We start from the raw sequence: 23,135 nt of genomic DNA, 5'->3' as shown, positions 1-23,135 counted from the left end.
AAACCTCTCTGCTGTTTTGGTCCTAGAGCGATCACATTACAGTTGCTAGTTTGTAAGCCAGATAATGTGATATAACCAGACGTATGATGTCCATTAAATGGCCATTACAGGTGTACCTATAAAAATAAAAAATAAATCGCAAAATATTTTTCAACTAAGCTGCATTTGGAGATACTTTCTATGTTCTCGATTCAGGGGAAACAGTTCTTATAAAATGTCTGTGTCCAGGTGCTTCTACACTGAACCAAAATATGAGCTGAAATAAAAGATCCCAGACATTTTCTATACGCAGAAAAAGCTTATTTCAGGGACAATAAAAGGCCACTAAAATGTGAAGTTGTAACACAACAGAATGTCAGAGTTGAGGGAGTGTGCAATTTGAATGCAAGAATGTCCACCAGAACTGTTGCCAGAGAATTTAATGTTAATTTCTCTACCATAAGCCAACATCGTTTTAGAGAATTTGGCAGGACATCCAACCGGCCTCACAACAGCAGACCACATGTAACCACGCCAGCCCAGGACCTCCACTTCCGGTATCTTCAACTGCGAGATCTAAGACCAGCCACCCGGACAGCTGATAAAACAGTGGGTTTGCACAATTGAAGAATTTCTGCACAAACTGTCAAAACAGTCTCAGGGATGCTCATATGCTTGCTCGTCATCCTCACCAGGGTCTTGACCTGACTGCAGTTCGGCATCGTACCAACTTCAGTGGGCAAATCCTCACCATCGATGGCCACTGGCACACTGGAGAAGTGTACTCTTCACGGATTAATCCTGGTTTCAACTGTACCGGGCAGATGGCAGACAGCGCGTATGTCATCATGTGGTTTGCTGATGTCAAAGTTGCGAACAGAGTGCCCCATGGTGGTGGTGGTGTTATGGTATGGGCAGGCATAAACTATGTGATACCGTGACGAGATCCTGAGGTTCACTCAGACCAACTGATACGTATTTGTATTCCAAGTAATGTGAAAGCCATTGACAGATTTCCATATATAAACTGTAAATCAGTAAAATCTTTGAAATTGTTGCATGTTGCGTTTATATTTTTGTTCAGTGCACAAACAGGAGAGAACGCAGAAAAATTGTAAATCCATGTTTTGTACTGCGCAAGGAGGTTCCTTGCCATTATAGCTGCCACACATGAACATTTCCCAGAACTAGTGGTTTCTATGCGATTCCGCCACGTGTAGAAGTAGATGACAGCATATCACACAATGCGAACAAAACAAAGATCTACACACAAGCAAGAGGCATTTCTCAATCGATACAAAATATGGATGTACTATATTTCGGAGTTCTTTAGTGTTTGTAGAACCATCTGTAACTGGACATTTATAAGATAACTGTTCTCCAGAACCGAGAACGAAGAGAGTATCACCAATACCAGGTTAGTTGGTGGCGTTTTCCATTAGCCAAGCAGTAACCTAGTATGGAAGCATTCACATATCAGTGTTGCTAACAGCAGCCAACGTTGCTGCAGAGTGGAGCGCAACTGCGCAGATACTGTAAGTGCGTAGTCTTGCATCGCGCTCATTTGCAATATATGCGGTTGATCCTGCTGCTTGTGGCAATGTCATAACGATGAGTCTCAGTTTAAGTTTTTTTTAATACAAACAAGATGTACAATACAAAAACACTACATAATTCAAGGTTACCTGATAATTTCAAAAAAACGTATTTTTTTGCTGAGAAAGAAGTCAGCTTAGAAAAATATTTTTACAATGGTCAAGAAAACAGACCTACAGCATATTGTATCTTTCATTACCTACAAAACACAGACGTCGCACACTACAACATACACATTGAAAATAACACTCATATCTAAACGTACAACCCTGCACCAGCCCCAGTGCTCCCTCCACCTGCAAGTCTCCGTGTCTATAGTCCGTGTTGGCTGGTGCTGATGATGTCCATGAAGGTGGCTTCTATCCTGTAGCAGAGCTGGACATCCGGGTCGGCACCACCCAGCTCCTCTGCTGCCCTCTGGGGAAGGCTCAGCTTGGACTTGTCCCCTCCTGGAACCAACACCTCCTGGGGCTTCTCCTTCAGGTACTGCAGCCCTGAGGGAGGGAGAGAGGGAGGGGGGTACAGGAGAGAGAAGAGGGATGTTAGACTATACTGCTATTGATGCACCTTTATAAATGCTCATCTCTTGTTCAGTGTTCGGGTCAACTTCGATTCAATTCCTAGCAGTTGAATTGGACATACAGTAGTGCCTGAACGGACTGAAATTTAGGTGGAATCGACCACATCTCCAATGCAGTTACACTAATGAGTAAATCTGTACACGTGTTCATGGTCTTTTCCTATAAAATTAGATCCAACACTACTGAAAAAAAGACTATGGGAGCATTGCAACTAGAATGAGTTCTCTATTATATTCCAAAGCACACAAAAACACATTTCATTACACTAACCGTAATAAAGACTGATGGCTAAGGGCCGAGACACATTGGTTTTTATCAATAAATCATCATTTTTATCAACTTCCACTGCACTCCAATACTTTCCTCCTCAATTCATGCCCCTTGGTTGGAGAGCGAGGTAGAGGCAGTGTTCCCTTTCAACACACACACACTTACTGGTGATGAGCGGGTCGATGTCCCTGGTCTTGGTGGACACGTCGGAGGCACAGACCTGTCCCACCTGCACCAGCAGGGTCGCCACGTCATCGTAGAGTGGAGGGAAGGCCTGGCAGAACGCCACCAGGCACGGCAGGGTAGGCATGAAGAAGGAGAAACGCTTGGCACGGGTCAGCACTGAGGGAGAGCGATAGAGAGAAACATATGAACATCATGAACAGCAAGGAGACTAGAACAAGCTGTACCTAGACCTAACAGGGGAAAAGGCTGTTATGAGTGATGACAATGCTGCACTAACAGAGACCCACCAGGAGATGGCACTAACATACCAGAGTACAGAGACAGGGAGACACTGCCGGTAGGACATGATGCAGTAAAGGGAGGGAAAAAAGGGCCAACAATGACAGGGTAGAGACGGGGGAGGTGGAGAGTGATAGATGGATAAAGCGAGAGAGAGCTGACCTGTGAGCAGCGTGGCCATGACGCTGACGGCCAGGCGGGCCACACTGAGGGACTTGGGCAGGGCGTACTGGGTACACAGGTGGGACAGCAGCTGGATGGCAAAGATCTGTAGAGGGAGACAAGAACCATAGTTAATGCCAGTACTTTCTGTCCAGAAAGACAGGTTCCAGTAGAAATGTTGCTTAAACAGGCCTGGAAACAAATTGATGTAAAACACTGACAAAGGCACAGGGCTAATCTTGCTCAGCTTTGTGGGCTTGGATGCCAGATGAGGACACAGGGGGGCTCACCTGTTTCTCCAGCTGGGGCTGGGCCAGCAGCTCTGGGATGAAGTCCAGGCAGATATGGATGGAGGGGATGCCAGCCACGGTCAGGGGTAGCAGAGCTTGAGGGTAACCCTGAGACAGAAGGTGAGAGAAGAAAGGAGACAGAATGGAATGAAAGTAAAAAGAGTGAAAAGCAGAGGATAAGTAGTAGCTTTGACTGAGCTTCTGTCTTGTGATGTAAACACACAGGGTAGCCGCAGCGGCAGCTTGTGTGCGCAGCATGGATCCAAGAAGGCAGGATTACTGCGACAGAGGGGCAGGATTGTGTTGATGAAGTGAAACATATGGCAGCTTCCTACTACTGGGACTGATGCAGTCATTCAGGCTGCAGGACATTCCTTCCCCTCTCACGACTCACACTGATCACTGACAACAGCTCTTCTGTGGCACACGGGAAGACACATTCATAATCTCAGCCTGTAGACGCCATTTTGTTATGCTGTTTGTTATGACTAAATGCTGCTATGACGGGATCATATCTGTATTGACACTTTCAGACCTTGAAGCCTTATCGACAAAGGGGCTAGGGGCCCGTTTGGAATAAAAATAAAAATAAACATCTCTTGTACGTAGTAGAACAGTGTTCACCTGGAAGTGCACCAGTTTGGCGATGTTGGGGTCAGCGATGAACATCTGGTGCAACAGACAGCAGATGAGACACTGCACCTCCCTCAGGTCACTGAGTAACCCCCCATCCGGCTCGCCATCGCCTTCTGCTCTCCTGGCCCCCTCTTCCTGTTTGATGGGCCCGGGCGCAGCCCTCATGCTCTGGAGCAGGCTCTCAGCGTCGCCCCCAGCCACTAGGGGCCCAGTCTGCACCTCTGAGGTGGGCAGACACACCTCCAGCAGGATCTGGACTGCAGCACTGTCCTGGAGTCAGAGAGAAGAACAAGACAGAGACGTAATGTGAGATTCTAACTGAAATGACTGACGTACAATACACTGTGTGTCTGTGTGTGTGGACACGTTTTACTATACTTGTGAGTACCAGAAGTCCTCAGAAGAACAGTAAACCAACTAAAATTCTGATAAGTGAGGACATTTTGCCGGTCCTCACTTGCAAAAGGGCTATTTTTAGAGTTAGGATTAGATTTAGGGAAAATAGGATTTTGAATGGGAATCCATTGTTGGTCCCCAAAAAGTCCTCACAAGTATAGTACAGCTGTGTGAAAGAGTATGTATGAGTGGGTGTCTCTCCCACTGTGTTACCTGAGCGGCCAGCAGTGCGTTCTTCAGCTCCTCTCTGGTGACCTCTGGGGTGTCTGGCTGTCCAGCCTGTCCCAGGCCCAGGTTAGAGATGGTCTGGCTCTGCCGGTCAAAGTCCGCTGTTTCCTTCAGGTGGGAGTTGAGGTAGGCCTTGGAGGCCAGGAGGTAGCCATTCAGCATGTGGAGGACAATGTCCATCAGAGGGGGACACCTGAGGAAGGGACACAAAGATGTTATTTACTCACATAATGATGTAGGCTTCATTGTGTTTAAACAGGAAATACATTTTACAAATTCCAAGTGTACAATTGCAAAACAATACATTGGGATTAAATATCTTGAGCCCTTCTCCAGCCCAAAGATAACCATGTGCTGTAGCCTACCTGTAGACCCTTTGGTCACAGCGCAGCACGATGAGGGGGTCAACCATCAGGTCATTCTGAATATACCTCTGCTGCCTCAGCATCTTCACTGAGGGCTGCAGGGCATTCACCGTCATCACCCACAGCCTGGAGTAAAACACGGAGGAAAGAGAGCAGGGCCATGGTCAGTGGGGAGAAAATGTTTTCAGACAAAGTGCCCCAGTGATGTATTACCTGAACTTGTCCAACACATTTTCATTTTCTGTTTTGCTACGCTGTGGACTTCTAAACACAGTCATAAGGTTTGTTTATAGGGATTATGTTATTACTAGCTATACAGTAGCCTGTTGCAGCAGATCTATTTTGTGATGATCAAATCTATTCAATTGCTAACACCTTTTAGTTTCCCATTGAAAACTCCAATGGTGCATTCAAGCAAGGACAAGCTGTCCTTTCAGACAGAGAAGCAGCTACCACCAGTTCTCTTCACCCAGAGTCTGTTGTCTGTGTTCCCTCCTGCAGACTGTATGACATTAATCAAATGGTTCCTGTGAGAGGCCGACACTCCAACACCAGCTCTCCCTTCCAGCTTCATCACTCCTTCCTCCCCACAGGCCTCCCTCTGCACAGCACCATTCAATACCACCACAGACGGTTGAAGAGGGGATGAGGAGGGGGAGGAAAACAATCCATTATGCCCCAAACCCTGGAGAGTCCCCTCCCTTTTTCCTGCCCTGAGCTGTCGTGTCCTCGTTACAGAGCAGCTATTCGTGCATGCGGGGATTGATTGGTCCGCCTGCCTGCTTCTGCCGACTGTAGCTCTGTGCCCCTGGAAACACTGGGGCACTGAGGGTCCACCCCCTTATCACCACCAGTGAAGACACAGAAATGGAATTGAACATGAACCCCATCTCTGGTCGCGACATCCAGCAAACAAGCCCTTCCTCTCTATAATATTGCTGACCTGCGGGGCATGACAGTGTTGAGGACCATCCAGAGCTTGTTGAGGGTCTGGGGGATGCGTCGGGGGACACTGGGGCCCAGTAGCAGACCCATGCTACCCGTCAGAGCCTCGGCGTAGGGGATCAGGTCTCCAGCTGACAGCAGGGTCAGGTGGTCCAGCATTCTCATAAGTCTGGGACCACTGGAGGGAACCTTCTGGAAGGCTGGGAGAGAGGGAGGAGAAGAAAAAGCTTTTAGTGAGAGAGTGGAGTCTTAAAAAGGGCCGATCCTGGATTCGAAAAAACAAAAAAGCGGACACCCAGGAACTTGTTTTGATAAACTGCCGAGTATGGCTGAACAATTTATCGAATTTACATAAAAATTGCATATCCATATCGCAAGAGATCCATATTTTTGGCAATATTTTGAAACACCATTCAGCCGCCTGTAACATCCGTTTTCATAGTTTACTCCGATTGTAGTTTCTTCCTCTAGGATGCTTTTCCACACAAACCAAGTCCCGCCCCCTGTCACTCACTCAAGCAGGCAGCAGTTCTCCTCGCTGTAGACTCACTCTCAACAGAATCCAAACAAGAACGATGATGCATACTTTGCTTCTTAAAAATAAATCAATTTTTATTTTTGTGTATCTTGCCATCAGCAAATGCTAGTTAGTTAGTCTTAGCAAGCTGCATGTGCCCAATTCTTTGGGCCGTTAGCTGCTAATGCAATTTGCCAACACTAACTAGCAAGCTAAATGCACTGACTGAGATAGGGCAAATCTGGCTAACAAACTGTAGCTCTAATACAGTGGTGGTGTAGATCAACATGTTTGTGCTAGCATGTTCTGAATCAGAGGAATAGCAAAGCATATTCTAAAAACTTTGCCTGAATGTAACAGCTATTGAAATCTAACTAGGGTTCCCTGGGAACAAATGACCAATATTTAGGTTCCTGCCCCGTCACTACTCCTACCTGTCTTTTTCGTTCGTTGTCATGCTAAACACTGTATTTCAACCATATATTTAGAATAATTATTCTATATTATTTCAACAGTTCATACAAGTGTTTTATAAATACCGGAAGTCAAATTGCAATATTTTGTGCAAAATAAATAAAATAATTTGTGATTAGATATTTTGACCATATCATGCAGCCCTACAGCTGAGGGATGGGGCTGGAGAAATGAAACCTTATATTTAATTTAGAAGTCCAAAAATAAAAATGTACAAATCCCAGACTGCCCCTTTAACACAGTTTATTTAGGGTTGGTTTCCCAGACACAGATCAAACCTAGTCCTGGACTAAAAAGCACTTTCAATGGAGATTTGTTGTGCAGGCCTAAAATTACTCTGGGTTTGGGAAACTGGCCCAGAGTGTTAATAGATTGGCTTGATACACTCTAGTCTCCTTTCCTTTCACTCCACTGATCTGAAACCACAGGACAGCCTGAAGGTGATATAGCAGAGGTCAATCGTGAGGCTTCCTTTCACCTGTCCACTTATTTCACATCAATGTGGATGGAGGGAGCAGATGGCATGGGTAGAAAGGAGAAAAAGCAAGAGAAAGAGAGAGAGTGAGAGTATACACATCTCTCTAGTCTCAACTCCTCTCTCTTCTGCTCTGTTCTGCAGCTGATTCACTTAAAAGGTCAACCTCCCCAACAACAGAGGCTGTTAATATCACTATGACATAAAAGCACTGCTTGCATCCCAGGCTCTACTGAACACCACCAAGCCTCTGTTTTGCTGCAGTGTAGGATCCCTCCTCTCCTTCCCTCTCTGTGTCCACTGTAATCCAGGAGACGATCGCCTCTGGGCCTTCTCTTTCTAAAAACGTCTACTTTTCTCCATGGCACACTAGTGAAATTACTTACATAACCAAGAAACAAGCTCCAGGTTACGATTCAAATGTAAAGATTTTCTTACAAAGAAAATGTATTTTGTTTTTGATGGGGAGAATTTTGGATTAAATGTGCGTGTAGATAGATTATTTCCCTCCTAATCAGATGTAGTTTTACAGATGAGATTAGCAGTGCCTTGGAGCTATGCAGCAGTAGTAGGTCTGATTCCCTGACAGAGAAAGTATTTGCGTCTCAAATTGCACCCTATGCCCTATAGTGCATATTTAGGGAAAAGGGTGCCATTTGGGATGCACCCATGATGATCTACCAGGGGGCTCCATCTCTCTAGAGGCCAACAGCAGCATGATAATCTGACACTGAAGCCCTTACTGCAGGATAACAACACACTTTACATCACATGACCCTGTGTTTATCCCACTCACTATTACGGAGTCTAGAACTACTCTTCTATGTTGAGTCCCAACTACCTTCCCAAAGCCCAACACTGCACATTACTCTTTATTGGCCTCTTATAAGGCTTCTTCAACAACTAGCCCCATAAAATCTGATGTAAACTCACCATTCCCAAAACTGTTCTCTCCACCCTAACCCTAAACCCCATTCCACGATTCCCCTCAACCTCCCCACTCCCTCAACCTCCCCACCCCACTCCCTCAACCTCCCCAGTCTCACCGTCGTGGAGTTGTGTCTGGGAGTATCTGCAGGTGTTAGAGGTGAGCAGCATCCTCCGGAGCAGAGGCAGGGTTCCTGTCACCTCCTCCTCACACACCCAGTCCTCCACCATACACAGGTGGGGGTAGTTAGTGGCCAGCAGCCGCAGCAAGGCCGAGTGAAGGCCTGGGGAGGGGGGAGGAAAGGAGAGGAGTCAAAAGACATGACATTAAAACAAGCAAAGGAAAAGAACGCTGACCCTAAAGAAGGCTAATACACTGAAATAAGTTATACACACAGTGTTACAAATTAGCAGGTAAGAATGGCTTGCATTAGGTTGATGGTAGCCTACACTAAACACTGGCTACCTGGCAAATGAGTGCCTAACTAAACTTGCTGGAGCACCAAAAGAGAAAGTGTAGTAGGTTAATCAGTAGGCTAACTAGTTGCTTTCATAACATTAACTGGTAAAAAATATAATAAATTACATTTTAAGTTACAAATTATACACTTTTGACTCCCTAAATGATCTGGGTACACTTTGCATATACATAGAATCTATGTTGATGGGGCTTTAAATATGACCGATTAAAAACAATGTCTATTCAAAAGGCACTCCAACCCCTACTTACTGTAATAAGTACTTAGGGATACCCTCTACATTGGATGTACTTACCCCCCAACTCCTGTTGCAGGCCCTGGGCCTGGGTGATGAGGTATTTGATGGGGATCTGGTCCATGAGTATGGCAGAGTACGACTTAGGCTTCCTCTGCATCAGAGCTGAGGAGAGAGGAGAGGTTGATTTGGCCCTGCTGTCTATTTAAAAACACCCTGTGTGAGTACTACCAGAGTGGGGTGATTCTTCACTGAAATGGCTTCAATAACAATGCTGATGGGCATCATTACTCCTGCTTGAAGGGTGCAGCAGCACAACAATTAAGAAGGAAGCATATGTATAAACTAACACAGACGTAAATGAGGACTAATGAAGGGTGGGAAGACCTTATCATCCAAGAAATACTGACTCTGCCAAGTCCTTCAGTCCAGTAGGTAACACCTCCCCTGGACATTATACTTGGCTGGCTATTGAGAATAAATGGAAGCTTGAAAGAAAGCCAAGCCAGCCAAGCCAGGAGGGGAGAAAGGAATCCCCCATAGCAACACACAGTTTCCTAGTAGCTTAACAACAGAGGACAAAGCCTGCCTTTTCTCTTGGTTCCCTGACACTCTCTCTCTGTCCATTCCAAACACAGCATACCTTCTTCAATGGAGAAGACAATGAAAGTGCCTGAGTGGAGAAGAAAAAGCAGCAATAGGGTGGCTAGGAGAGAAGCCAAGGGTGGCTGAATGAATGAAGTTCAGGAGTAACATACACTAAGGTACTTGTATTTATTAGGGGATCCCCATGGTACATACCCAGGAGAAGATTGTGTAGGATACATACCCAATTGTTTAGTGTTGGACAGGAGAGCCTCCTCATAGGACAGAATATAGTAGAGGATGAGGAGCTGTGTGGTGATGCTGTATCTGGAACGCACCGCTCGACCACCCTCTCCCTGCCAGAGAGAGAGATGGAGAAAGAGAGAGCGAGATCGGGGGGAGACAGAGAGTGAGATAGAGGAGGAGAGAAAGAGAGGGAAGAGAGCAGGGAGAGACAGAGACAAGGAGAGGTCAGGGGCAGGTCACCACAGAGTGTTCTACACTTCAGGGCCAATGGGCTACTAGCGACAAATGGCCCTCTCTCTGACCTTCTAGGGCAACCAAGGCAGAATAAAAGAACAAAGTGGATGACAGGACATGAATACGGCGTTGCTGATGTATGACATCGTTAAATATCATGTCAGTGGCTGCAGACAGCCCAATAGACCAGGGAGACTATAATGATATTAAAGGCAATTTACTCCCAATGGCCTCTAAACATAACGAATGGTCAGATTAATTGAAACGGACCAACTACCATTTAACGTGAATATTTTACATGGTGGCTTTGTATCGCTGCTTGCTTTTAAATCTGCACCATCCAGTGATTGTGTCAAACCTTGTTTATCTCCAAAGCATGTACAACCTATTTGAGCAATCTATATTTTACAGCATGCGGGGGGATGGATACATGTATATATTTGGGCTGTTAATAGAGCTAGTTTGATCTGTCTGACATGTTTTTCTCATATTAATTAGCCGTTGATGGAAGGGGTTTTGACCCTGTCTCCACATTTCACTGCCTGAAAATTAAATCAAAAAATGGATTCAATTCGATTTTTTGCTCCAACCGATCTACACAACCTACTCCACATTTTCAAAGTGACATTTATTTTATAGAACATTTTCCAAATGAATAAAATAAAGACCCCTGGGTTAACACTTAGTGGAAGCACCTATGGCAGCCATACTCGATATTCACATAATAATCAGAATTCCCTTGACCACGCCCATAGATTGTTTTCCCCCAAACACTCTTTCCTACTGACCACCATTGTAAAATAAGAGCCAACTTCATCATCAATTATACAGAAATAACAAAACACGCCGAAAAGCTGCTGTATTCTTCAATGTAAACGTAACCAGGTTAAAAGCCCCAACCTACAGTTCGAAATGCTCCCATGTAGGGAAATGGAGCCTGCAAGAAGATCCCTGTGGCTTCAGGCTATTCGGTGTGGGAGTGGGAAATGTGGGGACGCTGTGTTCAAGTAGGCTACACGTAGCTATGTGTGTGGAAAACGTTTCATCACAGGTAAGACTTTTAACTTGTTCAGTATAGTCCGTGTAACTCCACTCACTACTTGTAGCTGTATAGTCCGTTTGTTTGTGTTGTTGGTATTGGCTAGCTGTTCCGGTCAGTAGATAGCTAGCACTCACGCAGGCCTACAATATTACATTTTTCTAAGTAGTGAGAATGGTCAGGAAAAGTCCTTTTTAGACATGTACTTTTCTTAAATGTAGTTTTGTAATTGACTAAAACAAGCAGACAACAAAAGGTCACGTTCTATCGAATACCGACAGCGACTATTACAGCTGTGGATCATATTAAATAAGATTCTAGCAACCTTGCACTACTCTGAGGGCAACATAAATCTATTGTTTTTGTATAAATTGCTCAAGCTCAGTAAATTTGGTTGGGAATCATTGATGGAAAGCAACATTCAAACCTTGCCTCTGAATTTCAAGATTTACGTATAGACTGCGACTGGACCATTCAGCACCTCTTGGCAAGCCATTCTGTGTCTTTACCAATGAAATGTAATTGTCCCACTGAAAAATAAAACTATCCCAAGATGATTTAAAAAAAAAAAAATGTTAACCAGGTTAGGTTTACAGGAAAGGACAGTGGGTTTTCCTCTTACTTTTTACCTGGGCTTTGCTACTTTCATATTTATTTTGATGCTGACAAACTCCCCAGTCCCTGCTAGTGAAAAGCATACCCATAACATGATGCTGCCACCACAATACTTGAAAATTAAGAGGATCAACAACAATGCAATCTATGCACATTATTGGCCTGTATGACTAAATTAATAGAATGAAGCCTGTGTTAAAAAAAAAATCCACTCAATTTATTCTGTTGGCAACAAGGCCGTTAAGTAATACTGCACGACAAAGGAATTACATTTTTGGCCTAAATTAAAAAATACAGGTTTGGGTGAAAACCCTATGTATGTTTAAGTATTGCGGTGGCAGCATCATGTTATGGGTATTCTTGTCACTGGCAGGTACTGGGGAGTTTGTCAGCATCAAAATAAATATGAAAGGAGCAAAGGCTAGGTAAAAAGTAAGAGGAAAACCCACCCCAGTCTTTAGAAAACCTTACCCCCTGTGTGTGTGTGTGTGTGTGTGTGTGTGTGTGTGTGTGTGTGTGTGTGTGTGTGTGTGTGTGTGTGTGTGTGTGTGTGTGTGTTACGTGCGTGTTTAAAAACTCATTCACCCCTGCAGTGGAGCCTTGGTAGACGGTGAGGATCTCCTGCTCAGTGATTGGCTGGTTGGTGGCCTCAGGGTTGGCCTTGGAGGCTGGGGTCAGGATGGAGTTGATGTACACATCGATGAGGGGCAGCAGCTGGGTGTGGAGCGGGGTGGATGTCTCACACAGCTGCCTGTAGATCCAGTCCTATTGGAGACATGGAATTCAACAGTATTAATGTGTATATTAATATGTATTTGTTGTATAGACTATTGTACCAAAAAGGCTAGTACCAGTAAACAGTTAAACTATTTATCAGGTGTAAGTGCTCTTTCCCATATCTCCTTTTATAGCAAGTGGAATTCACCATGCTGCTCACCAAAGTCACAACCCTCATTAATTGGAAGTAACCAGTAGATGGAGCCATGAATGAACAGAAAAGGCATGAGGCCAATAACAGAACCACAGACTGGAGAACGGCCTACCTTGATGGAGACCTTGTGCTTGGTGAAGGCTCTGCTGCGGAGCAGCTGGTAGATACAGTGGATGGGCAGGAAGCCTGTGATGTTGGCACTCAGGTTGTTGGTAACCGCCACCCTCACAGCGTGGGCAGTGACCACCTCGACAAAAATCAATACAGTTTCAATACACCTGGCCAAAACTACGGATGGAGGATCAAATCAGTCCAAATACAAAAAAATGAATAATGAAACAAGTTGAAAAGTTGAAATAGGTAAATCATTATAATTACTGAAATGTTGAAATAATATGGCACTGTATAGCAAATAAACAACATGTAAGTCATAAAGAAATATGCTATCTAAAAAGATTAGGCTGTGGACTGTGGACAAATTGTATATATGGCTGTGTGGATGAAGTACCTGCTCAGTGAAAATCTCCTGGGTAAAGATGGTCTTCATTTTGCTCAGAGAGCTGGGCTTAATTGCAATCTGCAGGGAAGAAAGGGTGGCATTTACCAAGAGATCAGTTTAGACTGGTATCATTTACAGAAGGATCAGTTAGACTGGTATCAACCAAGAGAGTTGCTTATATTGCAGCCAATACCTAGTGAAAACATCCTGAGGGCAATGAATGAACCTGGCAGTTAATAATTCCACTCTATTCATATTGGATAACAGAAATTCTACATGACAAAAGCAGAATGGATACAGTGCCGACAGCCTAGGGTGAGAATAAAATTCAATACAACCAAATTACATTGCACCCTCTTTCTCTGAGAAATGAAGTGACAGCCAAAATAACTGAACACAACAGTCAGTGTATTGGCAGGCAGCCCTCTCTGTTTGTAGGCTCCCTGCATAGCTGAAGTTGAGGAAGTACAACAGTTAGCCACTCTCCCTCTGACTGGACTATCGATCCCTCCACCTTACCTTCATCCCCAAAGTGGAGCAGACCAGCTCGATGATGGCGCTGAGCTGGTTGCTATGGAAATACATGGCAACCAGTAATAGCATCTCTCCGAAGGAAGCGGCGACCCCTGCAGCACTGTACACACAAGAGTGTGTGAGAGAGGGAGAGAGAGAAAAAAAGGGGGTCAGGAGAGACAGAGGAGAGAGAGATTTAAACCGGCGGCTTACAATGCATCTTAGAGGACAGCACTTTAATAAAATGATTATGCCCAGCTATATTAGACACCCCCCTCCTCCGGCCTAGTGTCCCCTCCACGGCGCCGGCCAACACTCATTTACCATCCCAGAGGGGGAGTTGGGCTGCTGCAGTGATAACTCATGGTTCAATGAAGGGCTTATTACATTTTTAAAAGCCTGTCGGGGCCTCCCGGGTTTGTTCCCCCTTCCAGCCCAACTCCCACCCTCATCCATCACCACCCACCCTGCCTCGCATCCCTGCACTGTTTGTTTTGAGACGAGCTCTGTCTGGCCTCAGCCTTTCTCCTACCAGAGAAACACAGGGAACTCTGACTGGAACTGGGGGCATGAAAAAGAACACTCAGGGCACTTTTTTGTCAGACATTGTTAAATTCTGAGCCTGTTTAACTGGAAGACAATTACTGAATGTCGAGAGACACGCATGACTCATGTCATCATGACCATTTTGGAGGTTTGCTAATGAAATGCCCATATCGTGTGAAATGATTGCACCGATTGAAGCGCAATCAAGGAAAGCTAAAGTATATGAAAGAAAATACATACTGTTTGAACCCAGGTCTGGTAATGTTTATCATTACATAAGGACCAGGCCACCATCCTCACCTCTCAAAGTACTCCTCTTCTTTGATCATCCAGCTGAGCCACATCACCATCAGCTGCTCCTGCTCCGGGGTGCTGCAGGAGAGACACAATATCACACAACACCGTCACGTAGCCACAGATACCACTCAGTATAACGCTCCAGAGAAGCCACCTGTTTAATCTGGCTCTGTTAACCCAGCGAGAATCTTTCTGCCATCTGCTTGGTAGTAGATATAAAGACTACTGTTAGCCTTTCACTGTCACATTGACACATTAGATCAGAGCTGTGAATACTTTGTACTGTGTTCGTTTGTGTGATTTTTATACTAGCAGGGCTCGACATTAACGCTTGTCCTCTTGTCCAGGACAAGTTTTAAAAAGTCAGACAAGAATAATAGATTTAAGTTGTTAAATCACAATATCAAACAATTACTCCGATCAGAATTGGATCAAAGGCCAACATTGGAATAATATTAAAATCGACTTTTAATGTACATAAATAAAAACAAATATGACAAATATAAGGAAGGATAATTAACATTAACACCTAAAGGCCTGATTCGGTCAACAAAGGAGGCACGTTACTTCAGATCAAGTGGAGGCACGTTACTTCAGATCAAGTGGTCACAAGACTGGAGAGTTAAGGGCCGTGCCTGTTGAGCACCACACATCACCCACCTTGAATCTGAGTGGAGGCAATGAGCATTTTAAAACGATTTAACCATAAACGTAATTGTTTAAAACCTAGACGTTTTATGTCATTTTATAAAGCATGTCTTACCTTGTTTTAAAGTAGCCTAGCCAAAATACAACCACAGAAACGTTGAGGAAATTATTTTATAAACAATTTATTGATTGAAACCAGCATTTTTCTCATGTTCTATTGGTTTTCAAAACCAGCATTATTTTATTGTCCAGCAGCCAAAGACATAATTTTTGCCATATTAGTAACCCATGCTAGTTGATACATCTTTAGAGCCCCCCTCATTCTTCATTTGTAACGGATATTTTCATCTCTGTCACATGAAACCACTTGCACGTGCAATGCACTTTTGAGAACGGTGTTTTCCCGCTAATTGCACGTTTTGGAACATTCGCACGTACCCTAAAGCCATGTGCACACTGTTCAAGCTTATAATATGAAGAAATAAAAGTTGAAAAACATTTTAAGCTAAACGGTCTGATCGGTTGCATCAGCCTCATTGCTTTAAAAAAAATACAATTACATGCAGTGGTTGTATTAATTTTGGATCCCTAGAGGGAATTATTTTATAAAGAGATGAAAAAGTATTTGGTTGTAATTGTAGCCTAATGTTGTAATATTTTATAGGCTAACAAGGGTGCCAACTATCCTCCAGGAGAGCCTTTAAAGGGGAGTGTTGTATTTTGAGACTGGCTTGAATATACAAAGAAGCCAATAAGCTTCTGATTCTCTATGGTAAAAAAAAGATAGCAATGCGTTTTAAAATTGTGTTACAGACCGTTTAACATTTTGAAAAGTATTACTTTAAAAAAAATGTTTTTATCTGTCCTTCTTGTCCAAAGAACAAGTGGCTAAAAAAGTTAATGTCAAGCCCTGACTAGTATTGCCCTCTCCTCCCAACCATTTAATGTGTTGAACACGTCAGTGTCATTCTTTCTTGACGTGTGTTTTTATACATCAAATTCATATAAAGATGTTGCTCGTGGTCCTACCTGACGAGTGTGGGGAAGGCCAGTAGTTTACAAAAGGACAGAGAGACAAATCGAACCCCAGCTGGAGTGGCCGGGGGTCGACTGGTCATGAGCTGGAGGAGCTGCTCTGCCTCCTCATCAGTGGGCCTGTCAACGGGGGAAAGACACACACATTACTTCAACATGTCACAAACACACAATTACAAAGACACAGAAATCTTCCAAAGTTTAATTACATCCTTTAAAAAAAACTCACCTAAGGTACAGTCTCCCCCCTCATGAAAATAATTCATGAACATTTCAAACAGTGGAACTATGAGATACCATCAGTGCTATCCCAACTGATCTCCCCTCCCTCGGTGTCACCTACCTGAGTCCTGCGATGCCCATGAGGGCACAGTAGAGTCTGAGCAGGGCGGAGGCCTTCACCACGTGCTCCTCCCGGAGACCAGAGTACCCAGAGCTGCTCTCTGCGTCCTCCACACTGTCGTTGGGCTCGTGGGTGCTGCGCGACCGGGGCAAGATGGCCACCAGCTCCAACAACAGCTGCCTACGCATCTGCCACAGCACTGAACTGCTCTCACGCTTCCTCTGAGGGAGGGAGGGGAGTTTTGTAAGAGAGTAGAAGGTATCGGTGAGACCGGTGTGTGTGTTTGAGGAGCAGAATGTACATTTGTATAGTTCAAATCTCACTGTAGGCAGTGTTCCTCACCTGTTGTCCGTTGCGTATGAACATGCTGAACCAGGTGCGTACTTTCCCATTGGTGCCCAGCAGCAGCCCACTGACGTAGGACACCAGAGGGCTGACTGCATCATCGGCCGTGTCAGGCTTATAGTCCAGGGTCAGGGCCACACCCAGACCTGGCAGGTGACACTCCTCCACCTGGGGAGGACAAACACACAGTGGACAGGACAGCATGACAGTGTTCATCAGGGCAGCAAACAGCAGTGGCATTTGCACAGCTCTGCGGTTTTAGAGCCGAGCTGTACTGTGCTGGCCCGGTTACAAATCCACCCTAGTTGCTGGAAAGGACAAATGGTTCATGTCAGTACGACAGTGTGAAAAAGGCATAAGAGAGATGGACTCACCACCATGGCTCTGATGTTGAGTGCCTGGGAGGGGTTCATCTGACACAGCTGTCTCAGGGCCTCTGTCCTGCGTCTCCCTCCCATGCTCTCCTCATCCTGACGCTCCCCGTTCTTTATCAGGCCCCTGCACACTGAACACACCACAGATATCAGTTACATGTTATGCGAAGAATGGTTGTTCTTTTCAGAGGATGTGTTACATTTTCTTATCAAAATACTATTTTACAAATACATCTGTATGAAATCTGTACAAATAAAAAAGTTATGGAATAATGGGATTTGACTGATGAAATTTGATTTTGATAATAGATTTTCATGTTTGGGTTATTCAAATAATTTGTTGTTATTAATAATAACAGAGGATATGAAAGATGCACGAAAACAAGCCATTGTTCCATGTTTTTAATCTTCTCTCAAGGATCTGTAACAATTGTTCTTTGTCCCGCCAGAGCATTTTCTCTGTCTGTTTGCTTCATCTTCAATGTCTGTAGCAGTGCATTATGCCATAGTAGACGGACTGCTTACAGAAATCCAACGAGGCATGGAATCATTGCTCATTTATTTGCCTGTAAATAAGATCTAATAGCTCTCAAAAGCACATGCACTTTAACAGGGCTTCTCTTTTTGACCGGTTATTCACTGTAACTGACAGTTTAAAAGACTAAATGTTTATGGCCAACAGACTGTGACATGCACTAAAACTAGTGCTGAGCGATTAGTGCTGTTTGAGGTTGGTTTGGTTTTGGTTAGATTGTTTAAAAAATAATAACGGTTTTCGAATTCAATAAAAAATATTTTACATTATTTTAGAGCTTCCCTCAGCCATCACCTGCCTTTTCTGCTGACAGAGTGAAATGCTGTAACACAGAATAAAACAATTAGAGCCCCATTATGGTAGTTAATGCCCATTACGTCTTATCACTTATTAACCGTAACATATTCACATTACCGACTTTAAATCAAACATTTCAGTTGTGTATATTACTTATTTGATTACTATTATTTTTCATTCCTTAAAAAGCAACAAATCCCTGTGAATGGCCTATGTGGCATCGATATGAGTCAGAAACAGTTATTCTCGTGTCATATTTTACTACAAAGTGTAAATAGGATAATTTGTGCCATAAAGTCAGGCTTGTCTAAAACAGAGTTTGGAACATCTGTGCATCACAATGGGTAAATGAAGGTTGGGTTTTGATTTGACGATGTCCGTTTGCCCACTAACATGGGGTGAACAGCTGCGGTGATTTCTCTCTATCCAATAGCATAGACATTGAGACAGACCTGCCCAGCAGTACAACTTCGTTTACATAAGACAACACGTTGAACATTCTTTTACTTGAGAAATACTGCACCAAACACCTAAGATGAACAATTGCGCAACTAAAACATCCTTGGCAAAAACATCTACATTTGTCATCTTATATTCATTCTGGGGATTTTGAGGAAGTGACATAGGCTTCCGTGACTACAGTGTCTCATGGGGGACAAACATTAACCAAACGAGGAATCAGTCAGGAAACACACCAAGACTGAAATCTTGTTTTTCTAATGACGAACAGAAAAACACTTGCCAATCTGCGTGTTCAGTGGTACTCAGGCAGTAGCAGCCAGCCAGCCAGACAACAGTGGAGGCTGGTGGGAGCTATAAGAGGACAGGCTCATTGTAATCCTGAACTGGAATAAATGGAACCGAGTCAAACATGTTGTTTCCATATGTTTGATACAGTTCCATTGATTCCATTCTAGCCATTACATGAGCCCATAGCTCCTCACACCAGCCTCCACTGCCAGGCAACCATATTTTATTTTATTGATTTAACTAGGCAAGTCAGTTAAGAACAAATTATTGTTTACAATGACGGCCTACCAAAAGGCAAAATCCCTCCTGCGGGGATTTTGCCTTTTGGTAGGCCGTCATTGTAGGCAGTCATTAGCTAACTGAAACTATTTTAGCTTCCATCTCCCCTACTTACAAAGAATTGCATATGCCATAAAAGACTCAAGGAGACCAAGTTAGTTACCACTTCATGTTCAAATTGTATTGGTCACATACACTTGTTTAGCAGATGTTATTGCGGGTGTAGCAAAATGCTTGTGTTTGCTTGTGTTTCCAACAATATCACAACATATACCTAATACACACAAATCTGGGTAAAGGAATGGAAGAAGTAAATATGCTGGGCAAAGTTATGCCTCACACTTGATGCCTTAAGACAGGGCCCATTTCCCGCCCATTTATATGAAAGAGGCCAATTCCAATAGCAAGCCATGAGGATTCACTAATGTTCAGCGCTATGTAATGTCTGCCGACTGACTGCTTCCTTCTCGCTGGCCTTGCTAACGCAAATGAGCTATTGACTCAGGCCTGACCCCCTGGTTGATAAGAAGGCACCAGAGAGGCTGCTAGCAGAGCTAGATCTTCATAATGTATCTCTCAAAGCAGAGAACACACACACTCTGGGCCAGAAGCAAGACAATCATACTCATCATCTATATTATAAGGAGAACACATTAATCTAGTCCTACCTCTGGGGCTGAAACATTGTCCAATTACAAGGGGAAATACCTAACTGGGTGAAGAAATGTGGAATAGGCAGCCAATGTCAATAATTATCTGCCTAGAATTACATTGGGATCTATACAGACACTGATTATTCTATTAGATTAAATATACTCCACCTATAGACTAGGATCAGCTTGCCAAACATATGTGGGCTGCAGGCTCAATAAAACCAGCTAATCAACTAATGCGGTCTTATAATTAGTAGTACAGGCATGGTAAAGCTAAACAATTTGTGCAACATATTGTAACAGTCCAAACATAGAATATATATTTATTGTTAATTTTCATAGACATTATTTTGCATCTTTCACCCTACCTTCATTAAAGCTGTCAGGGACGTTGGCAACCAGCAGGCACAGAAACCAGTCACCGTTTCTCACATGCAGCAAAGCCTCTGCCACGTCTATGATGGGCAGCAGAGAGGGCAACTCTGAGGACAAGGGGGGGAGATTGCAGACATCAAACTTGGGGGTTCCGTGCAAAACCAGTTATTTGATCTGAGAAAAGCTTCAGCTTCCAAATCAAAATCAGAGAAAATGCTGATTCTCAAATAGGTATGTTTTAGAAAACTGGGTCATTTCCACATAATGAGGTATTTTCTATTGATGCGAGTACCTGCTTGAAGTATACAGAGAACATCTGCAACTTCTTCCAGGTAAACAGGGCTCTCAAATAGCTCAGAGGACTTCAGGAACCATTCCCCATTGGAATCAGCCACCTGTAAGACAAAACACAGCCAAATTAACAACACACAAATACAATATTGAGTATGATAAACTGGACGTTTACTAAAGGCAGGGCCACGTGATTCAGTTGGGCGCTACCCATTGGTGGTGGAGGTGGTTTGGTGGTGGAGGTGGTGAGTTTCCCCCTTGCCTGGTAAAGTACCATACACATGTTAAACTAACCCCGTGGGAAGCAGTGAGATGACTTACCTTGTTCATGATGGCCAGTAGTTCACTGAGTGCCAGCCTGAGTCTCCTGAGAGGGTCACTGTGTTCAAACTCCAGGGTGAGGCCATGCTGCAGCTGAGACACCAGGATGCTCTCTCCATTAGAGCCACCCGCCTTGTGCCTGTCAGAGGGGACACCACCACACCAGAACAATCAGTATCTCCGATCCACTAAGGCTGGGACAACACCAGTATCGCAATACTAATATTGCGATACTTGTTGGTATCGTGGCAAGGAAAGAAGACACTAAGCGGATTTATCTTCTTTAGGAAAATAGCCCTAATGTTGAAAACAAATCATTATGTTGTCATCCAGTCACATGTATTTATTTTCCAAGCTATAGCACACAATATTTTACATACAGTGGATTTTTAAAGGATAAAAGAGTCTACTTCATGTTTTCAATTTTTGCAATGGAAAAAATATTGCGATACTGGTCCTGACACTACCATCCACACAACATGCTAAACAAACTCTTTACTCTGCTAAACAAAAGGGAGAGACAAAAAATATGTATTTGATTTTGATTCTCCAAGTTTATTTATAAAAAGCTAAATATGAGGTTAGTCATATTACTAACCAAACACATCTACTCGACCTGTATGAGTTGTTTACTTGAGTTGAGTGTCCTTTAGTGTAATAATACAGTTAACTAGTGTCTCTGAGATCATTCAAAGGTTTTACCTGAGTTGCTGCTCCTTCCTGGCATCCTGCTCCAAAGCATGGAAATCGACAGACAGGAGGGCCACAATGGAGTTGACAGCCTCCACCCCGGAGAGCAGGCGCAGGATGAGCTTCTTGTCCTGGGCCCAGGACTGGCTCTGGTCGGCTGGGGCACACAGAGCCATCCGAACCAGGCAGGGCAGCAGCAGCCTCAGCTCTGGGTCACTCAGGGCAGCCAGACGCACCACATCCACCTTCTGCATGGCCTCAAAGGCATATGGGCTGACAAACTGCAGCCCTGCACTTTCTGACATCTCTGCTGGTAGTCTGGGACTGGGTCCACACCTCTCTGCTGGTAGTCTGGGACTGGGTCCACACCTCTCTGCTGGTAGTCTGGGACTGGGTCCACACCTGAGAGACTGGACAGAGTGAGGTTTTTAGTTGATGCTGTCCTGATGCGCCAGCTTAAAGTTGAACTATTTGTAGCTTGGCATTCAAATGACTTGCTTCAGAAGTTTGTTGCTTTGGATTTGGAGCTTCAATATTAGTGTTTTCCATGCAGTCATGTGCACAAAAATAATTTAGCATCCTTAGTTTATCAGCAAGTTAGCCAGAAAGCTGGTGACTTATTCAGGAACAGGCTGTGAATAAAAGGTATTGCTAACAATCCTACTAGCTAAGCTAAACTTGCTTTGTGCTGACTTCTTAACTAGCTAACGTTATAACATGATCATGAAACACTTCCTGATGATTTTAAGAGCATGGAGCTTACCTAGTTAGTTAAACTAGTTTACATTAACATGATTTCACGATGAAAAAAATGGCAATAATGGGCTGATGTTAACATAACTAGTAGCTAGCTAGCTACCATGCTAGTTAGCTCAGTCAGCTACAGCTAGATAAGCTAGCCTAGTATGTCTGACGGTGGAGTTCTTTAAATATACATGTTATCATTAATCGATAATAAAACACGTGTCAACCGGTATAAATGTAACATTACCTTCTTTAGGGATGTTTCAACGAAGGAATGTAGCCTTTAGGACGTCAAACCTCTCACTCACGTAGCACAACAGCCACTCGTATGCATTCGCTGTATCCGTATTTCTCCTCCTAACAGTTAGCTAACGTAGCTAGCTCGCGAACTCTGACAGTCTCATTCTTACGAATCTGTCTGTACAAAGTAATTCAACCTATGTTCAGATAAATACATATTTACAATATGATCACAATAAATTAATGTACATAAGTGACTACTTCAACATTAAAGGCTATATGGGCAGATGTGGGCAAAATGTTCAGCCACCACCGCTAGCTAGCAGAGTGCCTGGGAGTAGCTAGCACTAGCATTACTAGCATGCATTCGGGCGCTCCGCGTGCACTTTTTGTCAGACTGCTGTTCTACCCCCCTGGATGACAGCCAAACAAAATCATGGTTGAATAAAGGAACAATATTAATACCTTATCTTTTAGCAACTGTTTTACAAAAGTCTATAATGCTTCTATAATGCTTTTTTCCTCTGATTATTCTACAGGGTTGAAGGATTTTGTTCCAGTGCAACATTGTCTAGTGCCAGCGCACACTGATGTTGAATCAGGTTAGAACTGGGCTAGAATAAAACCCTGCACATTCGGGTCTCCAGGACCGGGACTGTCAGTGCTTTCATCATCCTTGCGGACTACTAT

The 23,135-nt window shown here is 43.9% G+C and overlaps 1 protein-coding gene across 2 annotated transcripts; it reads right to left on the bottom strand.

The window, feature by feature from the left end:
* Positions 1-1,597: 1,597 nt before the first annotated feature.
* ints2 (integrator complex subunit 2) lies at positions 1,598-23,023 on the bottom strand. Of its 2 annotated transcripts, none has more exons than XM_071330183.1 (25): positions 22,453-23,023; positions 21,474-21,863; positions 20,772-20,910; positions 20,452-20,554; positions 20,153-20,266; positions 17,271-17,401; positions 16,894-17,064; positions 16,552-16,772; positions 16,203-16,328; positions 14,529-14,600; positions 13,689-13,803; positions 13,179-13,247; positions 12,783-12,917; positions 12,325-12,504; positions 9,850-9,961; positions 9,081-9,185; positions 8,426-8,590; positions 5,912-6,113; positions 4,969-5,094; positions 4,589-4,796; positions 3,968-4,249; positions 3,344-3,451; positions 3,054-3,159; positions 2,592-2,768; positions 1,598-2,069 (listed from the first exon to the last, which is right to left on the bottom strand). In XM_071330183.1, exons 2-25 carry the CDS (start codon positions 21,764-21,766, stop codon positions 1,888-1,890), a joined length of 3,642 nt encoding a protein of 1,213 aa, XP_071186284.1. In that variant the 5' UTR covers positions 21,767-21,863; positions 22,453-23,023; the 3' UTR covers positions 1,598-1,887. The 2 variants fall into 2 exon arrangements, with proteins under 2 accessions (XP_071186284.1, XP_071186273.1); XM_071330172.1 differs by having other exon boundaries at positions 21,474-21,871; positions 22,453-23,022.
* Positions 23,024-23,135: the final 112 nt, after the last annotated feature.

This window comes from Salvelinus alpinus, chromosome 1 (assembly GCF_045679555.1).
Source record: "Salvelinus alpinus chromosome 1, SLU_Salpinus.1, whole genome shotgun sequence".
Lineage (NCBI taxonomy): Eukaryota > Metazoa > Chordata > Actinopteri > Salmoniformes > Salmonidae > Salvelinus > Salvelinus alpinus.
The sequence above is the reverse complement of the archived record's forward strand: the minus strand, read 5'-3'. Positions and strand labels throughout refer to the sequence as shown.